This window comes from Pelmatolapia mariae, linkage group LG1, assembly GCF_036321145.2.
Source record: "Pelmatolapia mariae isolate MD_Pm_ZW linkage group LG1, Pm_UMD_F_2, whole genome shotgun sequence".
NCBI lineage: Eukaryota > Metazoa > Chordata > Actinopteri > Cichliformes > Cichlidae > Pelmatolapia > Pelmatolapia mariae.
Window position 1 is genome coordinate 1,429,619 of NC_086227.1, and position 10,115 is coordinate 1,439,733.

Here is a 10,115-nt window from a genome sequence, read left to right on the forward strand (position 1 = left end):
TTCACAGTCAGTCAAAACACGAAACAATTAAAACAAACAATAAAATAGGACAACAAACAATAGGTAACAAGACAATAAACTAAAATCAGCCAACTAGTTAGAATCAAAGGCCAAAGTAAACAGATAAGTTTTAAGACGAGATCTAAAAGACTGGATAGACTCGGCCATACGAATATGTACAGGGAGGGTATTCCAGAGTCTAGGTGCCACGATCGCAAAGGCCCGGTCTCCTCTCGACTTCATTCGAGACCTAGGTTGTGCAAGGAGCAAGTGATTGGATGATCTAAGTGTCCTGTTGGGATTATATAGGTGGAGTAGGTCAGAGAGATAGGTGGGCGCTAAATTATTCAGAACTTGAAAGGTGAACAAAAGAATTTTAAAATCTATGCGATATTTAACAGGGAGCCAGTGTAATTTGGCTAATATTGGAGTTATGTGTTCATGGATTCTTGTACCTGTTAAAAGACGCGCAGCTGCATTTTGAATTAACTGAAGCCGGTAAAGAGAAGAGTGTTGGAGGTCTGAGTAAAGGGAGTTACAGTAGTCCAATCTGGATGTGATAAATGCGTGAACAAGCTTTTCAAGTTCCTTTAAAGGGAGGAACGACTTTGCTTTGGAAATCTGACGCAACTGGTAAAAGCTGTTTTTCACCACAGTGGAGACCTGTTTCTCAAGTTTAAAAGAGCCATCCAGGAACACTCCGAGGTTTCTTACAGTGGGCGAGAGATGGCTAGTGAGGGGGCCTAGGGCATCAGTCAACTGGTCTAGCGGGGTGTGACTACCAAAGATTATGATTTCGGTCTTATTCTCGTTTAACATAAGAAAATTATGTGATAACCAAATTTTTACTTCATGCAAACAGTTGAACAGAGGTTGCAAAGAAGCAGACACATCGGATTTCAGAGGTGAATAAATCTGGATATCATCGGCATAACAGTGAAAGGAGATGTTGTATTTTCTAAAAATTAATCCCAACGGCAACATGTACAAAGAGAAAAGAGCAGGACCGAGCACGGACCCTTGGGGCACACCACAATAAATAGGGGCAGAAGCCGAAGAGTGTTGCCCCATAGCAACAGAGAACGACCTCTCTGAGAGGTAGGATTTAAACCAAGATAAAACGGTACCTTTGAGACCAACAACATGTTCCAATCTTGATAGAAGAATGTTGTGGTTAACCATGTCAAAAGCAGCAGTCAAGTCAAGTAAAACTAAAACCGCGGAATAGCCAGAGTCAACAGTTAAGAGAAGATCATTAAAAACTCTAAGTAAGGCTGTCTCTGTGCTGTGGCGAGGTTTAAAACCAGACTGAAACTTTTCATTTATACTATTTGCAGCTAAAAATTCCTGAAGTTGTTTTAGAACGACCTTTTCCAATATTTTGGAAATAAAAGGGAGTTTGGAGATCGGCCTGTAGTTAGTGAGATCATTAGCGTCAAGATTTTTCTTTTTCATAATAGGTTGCACAACAGCATGCTTAAAGACAGACGGTACACAACCTGATGACAATGATGCATTCAGCAGAGATAAGATACAGGGACCAATAACATGTAAAGCTTCCTTAAAGAAACGAGAAGGAAGAATATCATGCGGGGAACCAGAGATTTTGAGATGATCAGTTATATCTTTTAAAGCAGAATAAGACACTGGCTGAAACTGCTGAAAGACAGTCAAGCATTCAGAGGCTGGAACTGGATCTAGAACTGATGAAAAATGTATGCAGTTAAAAAAATATTGTTGACTTTAAAAATGTCTCTTTTAAGCGTGATCTGGCCAAGAGAACAGCTGAAATTGCAACAAATGTGAAAATAGTTCTGTAAATATATTTTAAGTGGACAAAAGGGAGCTGATTGATTATAATGTAAGTGCAATAACACAGTCACAAAGATACTTGAGAAACAGGTAATTTTTTAATTTTATATATAACCCCTTTGTAATACCTGTTCACCAAAGTCTATTTAGCAACATACGTATATATATTACACATAAAAAAAACACACGCAAACATTGGAAATCAGTTTTTGGCAGGCAATCACTTTTTGGCACAACACCGGAAAAAACCGGAAGTGACTTCGTTTCTGGGCAGGTGACTACGGTCAGCTGATAAAAGTCGGCTGTTTGTAGTCAACAAGGCGAAGTGCTCAGTCATTGCTGTGGAGTGTGTTTCTGTGATTTTCCAGCCGTTACAATGAGGACCTTATTCCTGTTTGTCATCGCAGCGTTAGCTTTGACTAACGACGCCTTGGTGCGGTAAGGGAATTATTCCGTTTGTTAGCCTCCTGTTACTGCGGCTGGACTCACTGCTAGCTCCTCTGGAATGCAACTTACCATGAATAACACTGCAATACGCGACAGGCAGGCTGTGCTTCATAGGAGCTGTTTTTGGTAGCAGGCAGCCAGCTTTATTCTTACATTTAGGCAGCTTGTTTTAGCTAACAAGCCCGCATCGTCTCCCGTGTGCCCATGGTATTCTCTTTGTCTGTTGGTCTTGTGACGTGTGGCTAAACCAGTTAGCCCCCACCCCCGTCCCCCAAACACACAGCTGTTTATCAGCGGAAAGCAAAGACGCTTCCAGAAAATTCAGACGTAATTAATCATTTATTATGGCTCACTTTCGTCGGGTAAAGCAAACTAGGTTGGCCAGTAGAACAACATGGCGTGTAGAAGGCTCTCAAATGGAAAACAGCTGTAATTAATACACCTGAGCTTTATCTGCACTAACATGTCAAAACGCCTACTGTGCGGACTGTGGCTGTTACAGGTGTTTTTCTTCCTGCCTGGGAGCCGTTAAAAGCGCCACAGTGAAACTAAATGTCTTTGTGTTTACTTTGGGTCCGTCTAATAATAAGTGTAGAAGTGCTGAACAGACATGCGCAGACACGACAACTATATTTATAACACAAACAGATCTATAGATAAATATATAGGGAGGGAGGTGCCGGTATGAAGGAATGCTGAAAGAAATATATTTACAATCCTATTCAGTAACAACTACTGCCATTTAAAATCATGGTCCAAGAAGTGAGTTGAAGAACAAAGTAAGCCCACTAGTTCAGTATTAAAACAGGTTTTGGTATTTATAAAAATCTAATTTCTCGGTCCCTCCTTTATACTTACTACCACATCTATTACTGCTACTAATATTAGTACCATTGTCATTAATAGGAATAAATGTAGGAATAATAATAATAAGACATTATTACTGAGTGTGAATTTAGACCTAAATTAGGGCTAACATGGAAGAATTATATGTGATAGGTGAAGTCACATGTTTTTAATATGTAGTATAAAGGAATATTTGGAATATTTAGATTGAGAAGAATGACTTTTATCCATTTAAAATTAAGCATTATAAAGCATGTACCACAGAGAGGGCTCAGATTCTGAGTGGAGTTAATCGACAGCCTGTTTTCTGACTTTCTCAGATTTTCTGTTGTTGGTAATTAATTGTCAGATGAACATTAAAAAAAACTCAGTATGGGATTTTGTTGTACGTCTTGGTTTTAAGCGTAGCAGTAAGATGGTGATTAGTGCTTCCTGAAGCCTTTGGGTCACATGTTTGTTTCCTGCATAGCTACAGTAAAATAGAGGGACTTTCAGTAGAAGGGTTTACGCCTAGTTTACATTTACAGAAGCAATTAACCCAACTAGCATTTTCATTTCAAGAGGGCAGAACAAATATTTTTTAAAGTTGATCATGTCGTGCTTGCCTTATGGGTGGTGCACATTTTTGCAGCCCTGTTACAGAACATTTTGTAGATAAGATGTGGCCTACTTGCTACTTCCTTATCTGCAAGGCGTTAGTATTAAAATGTGTTAATATTTCACAAAGGAAACTCAGTGGACTGAAGATTTGCTCTTTTTTCCCTGTGGTTTAAACTTGATAGAAGACGTACTTTTAAAATTGTCACTGGACAGGTTGTTTGTGGTTGTGCAGTAGGGCTGCCACAAACTATTATTTTGATAGTCGACTAGTCACCGATTATTTTTGCGATTAGTCGACTAATCAGATCATGCATCCATTGGACGTAAAACGTACAGCTTATTGCACCAGCAGCATCTGCTCTTATATAACTATCATTAGCTTACAGCTTTAAGTGTTTAAGATATGTGCTAACTAAAAATAAAGACAAGATGATAGTTTATTAAATTTTAATGAAATTTGCAGATTGTTTCGGTGAAGTTTAATAAACTCCTTGCTATCTAAAATATAACAGGACACCGGAGTATATTCTGGAGCATCTCACACTTCTGATAATCAGTTGTCTGCTTGACGTTTATTCAGCTGTGTAAAAACTATAACTTTAATCTCAGCCAAACCGATTTACTCAGGAACAATTAAAATACTAAAAAAAGCCAAACAATAACATTTTTAAGTTATCTAAGTGACTTATGTATGTTTAACCTGAATAGCGAAAGACGGCGGTGGGTTTGAAAACAATTTGCTGGGAGTCCGGTGTTCTCACGGGCTCTAGTGAGCCTTGCCCCCGGCTAGCTATCAAGCTAGTGGGTAACAGATGTCTCCGAAAACGTCGGAGCGCTTTTGAAAATATGTGGTGTCTTAATAAACTGAGCAGATGTTTGAGGTTTACACAGTTACTTTCTCGCCTGAAAATATGTTAAACGTTTATTTTGTGACCCAGAAAGAATAATAAGAGTAATATTAAAACTAACTAGCTGCCGCCATTGTTGGAAACTGAGCTGGGCTGCGCTATGAATTCTGGGACAGAGCTACTTCTTCTTCGGGGTTTAACGGCAGCTGGCATCCTTGTACATGCAGTGCTGCCATCTTCTGTTTCAGTCCGTTATTACACTCTTAAATCCTACTACTTATTCCTGCGTCTTTTGTGATCTTACAAAGCTTCAAACGACGCGTCGACTATTAAATCAGTCGTCAATGATTTTGATAGTCGACATAATCGTGACTAGTCGACTAATCGTGGCAGCCCTATTGTGCAGTGTGAGCAGAGAAGGTTCAGCTTCACTGTTAAAAGTGAACACAACATTGACCTGAGGGTGGGGTACTAGGTTCTCAGCTAATGCTAACTCTATAAAGTGCCAGTCATGTGGTACTAATGTAACTCTCTCTGGTAATTAATGCTAAGTAATGGATTAATAGTTAAACTAATATCGCTCACCAAAACTGAAGCACAGAGTTTCCATGAAAATGTAGCAAATACTCCAAGAGCACAAATACAGACAACAGGTGCAGTTCAGGAGCTTGAATTTGCAGAGGTGAGGCCACAGCACACAGTTACTGGCTACAGCTTATAGTGCTGGCACTGGGGAAAGTGGCTTCACCCCTAATGTTAGTAATTAACAAAATCACAATGAGTGATTTATTCTTTTGATTAAAAAAAGGAACTTATGTAAATCTTTTGTGAAGGCAGAAACTGGAGTTTTTCAGGAGGCCCAGGAGGTAGCTGCCTTCATGGCTCACAGGGAGGCTAAAGCTTTGGTGTGCTTCTAAACGTGTCGCCACACTTTCTGAACCAACTGAACACAAAATGTTACATTTCTGCAGATCACAGATGTAGGCGTTCAGACTTGTGTTGTGTCACTGCAAATGAACAAAGCAGTCTAATTTTGTTTTCCTCTTTTCAGAATTCCCTTAAAGAAATTCCGTTCCATCAGACGTGAATTGACCGACTCGGGGAAAGGAATCAAGGAGCTCGTGGCTGACAAACACTCCCTTAAGTACAACTTTGGCTTCCCCTCGAGTAACGGACCCACTCCAGAAACCCTTAAGAACTACCTTGATGTAAGCATCACTCTCCAAACTGGCAACCTTAAAGTCTTCACTTTCCTTAATGCACTTTTCACAAGTTTAAAACCCTCGCAGGGAGAGCCACAACAAAGGTCTTCTTGTGCTGTGGCTGCCTCAGCCTTCCTCTGTAAATCCTCCAGCAGTTTGGAAAAATAGGCTCGTCTGTCAGGCACAGTCATTCCCAGCAAACACATTATATTTTTTAACAAGGCTGATTCACAGTGAGAGACTGAGAGACACAAGAGGAACAGGGACCATCTGACAGCTGACTCATTGATCTGGAAGCTGCAGGATCCTAATGAAAAACTAAACTAAAGCTAATAATAACCGTTATAACAGGACGAATCTATAACATGACAGTTGCTCTGTATTAGTTTCAGCCTAATCTACCCAGAAAACAGGGAGGTTTAAATGGTTTTTCTTTTATATAATCAAACCAAAAGTGAAATTATTAATTGTCTTCTTGTTATCCATCATAAGAAAACTGCTGCTTGCTGTCTGCTCATGAGTTGTAGTATTCCTGCTGCTTTTCCATCATAGTTTGACATTTGTGTCCCTGCAAGACTGAAACGTGAGAGTCTTCACAGACAAACCTAAACTGTGAACAGCCAAAATCAATCACTGGAGCAATCAAAGGAACGTGACTTCTACATTTTGCTCAGAAAAAGGAAGCGTTGTGTGACCGCAGTGACTGGGCAGAAATGTCGACTCTATTTTGCAATGAAGGTTTCGATCTGAGAGATTTTGTGTCACATGAAATGGAAGTTTGCTTCATGTCCTGAATTTATGGAGTAGTCATTTCTTTTGTGTAGCAGCTGATTTACTGCCATGACTCACTTCTTATTTGACCTGCGTCCTAATAACATGTGCTGATACTGACAGACGTAAAAACAGGCTGGCTCACTTTTACATGTACAGTGAGACTTTGTTGTAGACCTGGTCCTCTTGAGGTTACTATAACAGAAGATCAGCTGCATAGTTCTTCTTTCAGCTCAGCTAACTGATCGATTTCTTCCTTTTCCATCCAGGCCCAGTATTATGGCGAGATTACCCTGGGAACCCCTCCTCAGAAGTTTACTGTGGTGTTTGACACGGGTTCCTCCAACCTATGGGTGCCCTCTGTTCACTGCTCTTTCTTGGACATAGCATGCTGTAAGTTATCAGCTCCGAAACACAAGGCGTTCGTGGCGTTGCCGTGCAGAATCAGATTACCTGTGATCACACAAGAAGTTTGAACAAACAAAGCACAGATTACAGAGACGGATTAAAATGTGTATTTTTGTTTCTCAGGGCTTCACCACAAATATAATTCTGCAAAATCCAGCACATATGTGAAGAATGGCACTTCCTTTGCCATTCAGTATGGATCTGGCAGTTTGTCGGGCTACCTCAGTCAGGATACATGCACTGTAAGTTTCAGCGTTCCCACATTAGTGTATAGTCGGAGTCAGTTCCTTCTAATTATTCGTCCTGCTCTTTCAGATTGGAGACATATCAGTAGAAAAACAGATCTTTGGAGAGGCCATCAAGCAACCCGGCGTCGCTTTCATCGCAGCAAAGTTTGACGGGATCCTCGGCATGGCCTACCCGCGCATCTCCGTGGATGGGGTGGTTCCGGTGTTTGACAACATCATGAACCAGAAGAAGGTGGAGAAGAACGTCTTCTCCTTCTACCTGAACAGGTGACAGCAGCCATTTCTAAGCTCAAGCTCAGAGCGTTGGGCTACAGAGTGACCTGCTCAGAGTTCATGTTTCCTAACCTTATGTTGACGTGTCGCTGGTTAGTGTGCACGGGACACAGCTGTAAAAGACCAAGATGGACAAACAAGTGTTTTTAGTGAAGCAGTGAGCCTTGTGGGTAATGTCAGTGCCAGGTTTTTGGTACTTGTGCTATTTGTTTCATATTTGCTGTGTTTAACTGAGTGTTTTGTATAATGCTGAAGGTCTGAATGGATAATCTCTTACATAACAAGAAAATCACACGACTGTTTCTCCCTTTCAGATTAAGTGTTTTCAGACAAACACTTGGGCAGGTGCTAATATCAAAGCTTTCTGTCCATCAGGAACCCTGACACAGAACCTGGTGGTGAGCTGCTCCTGGGAGGGACCGACCCCAAATACTACGACGGTGACTTCCACTATGCCAACATCAGCCGGCAGGCCTACTGGCAGGTCCACATGGATGGGTAAAAGCTCAGATATCGTACTCATACGTGCTTAGTTTCTGAGGCGATGCATAAAACATTCACCTGAAAAATGTTTATCGAGTGTTTAACAAACTTATCAGACCACCTGTCGTTAAAAACAAGAAAAACATGTTTAAAAACTACTGAAATTCATGTTTTCATATCCAGATTTGAGCCAGCACACTGGACCGCTTCCAGATGTCAGAAATGAATCAAGCGTAACATTCGAGCACTAAAACATAATTCTATTTTAGCATCAGTTAGCACATGTGGGGGGATTAACCATTACAATACTGTTTAATTTAGGCACTGCTAAGCAAGCATTTCTGGTCTCACGTTTGAAGATTCACTGCTTTGCTTTGCTTTGTTTTACATCATCATCAGAAGTTTAATCTTTGATTTTTAGTTCTTGTTTGGACAGAACGAGATATCTGGTGGCCCAGCTTAATCACCAAAAACCTACCGAAATTGAAATTAACTTTCATGTAAGCTATGACAGAGTTTAGCCCCCTGCATCCCATGTTGAATTAATGGTTACTAAAACAGTTGCATCGGTACCTGAAGTCTGAAATATGTTGGACAGCAAATGAACACAAATTGGTCAAACAGGTCAGTCTGAAGGAGTTTCAGTCAGTACGTGTTTGAACCACTTCTTCCAAAGTGATTAAATTCAGGACATTTAGTTGAGTATCTTCGTGTAGCGTGAATGTTTTTGTATGTGTTTGACAGGATGACAGTTGGCAGCCAGCTGAGTCTGTGCAAGGGCGGCTGTGAGGCCATCGTAGACACTGGGACCTCTCTAATCACTGGCCCCGCTGCCGAGGTCAAGGCCCTGCAGAAGGCCATCGGAGCCATCCCGCTCATCCAGGGAGAGGTGAGAGCAGACCTCACCTTTAATCTGCTGAATAACACTGTGATATAAAATCCTTCAAACATCACTCACACAAATACAATACAAAACAAAGTGTTGTTGAAATTTGTGTTTTAGTACTTGGTGAACTGCAGTAAGATCCCATCGCTGCCTGTCATCACCTTCAACGTAGGCGGACAGAGCTACACTCTGACTGGAGAGCAGTATGTCCTCCAGGTGAGACTGTTTCCAGCAGAGGGCAGCAGAGAGTCCCCATCTGATGTGACAAAACAACACTGTGACTGTGTGTCGCGTCATTAAAGTCCAAACAAATGCAGTTTTGTTGGATTTGGCACAACCGGCAGAGGGCTGGCTTCGTGTCTGAGGAGGGATCAGTTTGTTTTCCTCGTTCCTGCTCACGAGCGCTTCAGATTCTCTGAATTATTTAAAAGACGGTCGTTTCATGTTCACCTGTTCTTGACTTTATCTTTGTCTTCCTATTAGGAGAGTCAGGCTGGGAAGACTATTTGTCTAAGTGGCTTCATGGGATTGGACATCCCTCCACCTGCCGGGCCCCTGTGGATTCTGGGAGACGTTTTCATCGGCCAGTACTACACAGTCTTCGACCGTGACAACAACAGGGTGGGCTTCGCTAAATCCAAATGAGCCCATCCTCCACTTTTGAGGAGCATGTCCAAGTGCAACGCTACAAATCTAAGCTGCACACGTTTTCTGTTGCTTTGCAATCAAACGGTATAGAGTAATAGATTTTATGGAATAGACTAAATGCACTGATCTGAACAATATGTAAGATTTCCAAGAGCAGGAGAAGCAGATAGGATACTTCGTGAGTTGTGTGATAAGTGTCTAAGATCAGTCGATTATAAAGGTCCTGCCCATTCAAGTGATCCTTTTTCTTTTTTAATCAGGGATTTGTTTTAAAAAGAACTTTTGAATTTGTATTTTTGGGAGGAAGATGGTCTCTACTACTGATAGGTGTGTCTTTTAATCTGACTAGCTTCAATAAACAATTTTTAAAATATGATCTGTTTTGTGTTTTGAGTGAATTGATTTTGGGTGGTTCTTTTAAAGACACAGTCTCTGTAAGTTTTAGAAAAGTACACATTTCCACCTGTTGTCTAAAAGTCTTTTTTGAAAAAAGTGTTACATCATCAGATCAGAGTTAGTTTAAATCAGCTCACACGAAGTTAAGGGCGTTTGTGGATGCTAACTGTAAGCCATCGCCAGTGGTGCTTCACCATGAGTCATCATGACATTGGCTAAGTACGAAGCAAAGCCTCCCGTTTAATTT

General features: G+C 41.0%; 1 protein-coding gene across 1 annotated transcript; it reads left to right on the forward strand.

Annotated features, from left to right (window-relative positions):
• The first annotated feature begins 2,079 nt into the window (after positions 1-2,079).
• On the forward strand, positions 2,080-9,848 carry ctsd (cathepsin D). The gene is made up of 9 exons (XM_063469702.1): positions 2,080-2,250; positions 5,605-5,761; positions 6,796-6,919; positions 7,058-7,176; positions 7,250-7,449; positions 7,831-7,953; positions 8,683-8,827; positions 8,942-9,040; positions 9,308-9,848. Exons 1-9 carry the CDS (start codon positions 2,189-2,191, stop codon positions 9,467-9,469), a joined length of 1,191 nt encoding a protein of 396 aa, XP_063325772.1. The 5' UTR covers positions 2,080-2,188; the 3' UTR covers positions 9,470-9,848.
• Positions 9,849-10,115: the final 267 nt, after the last annotated feature.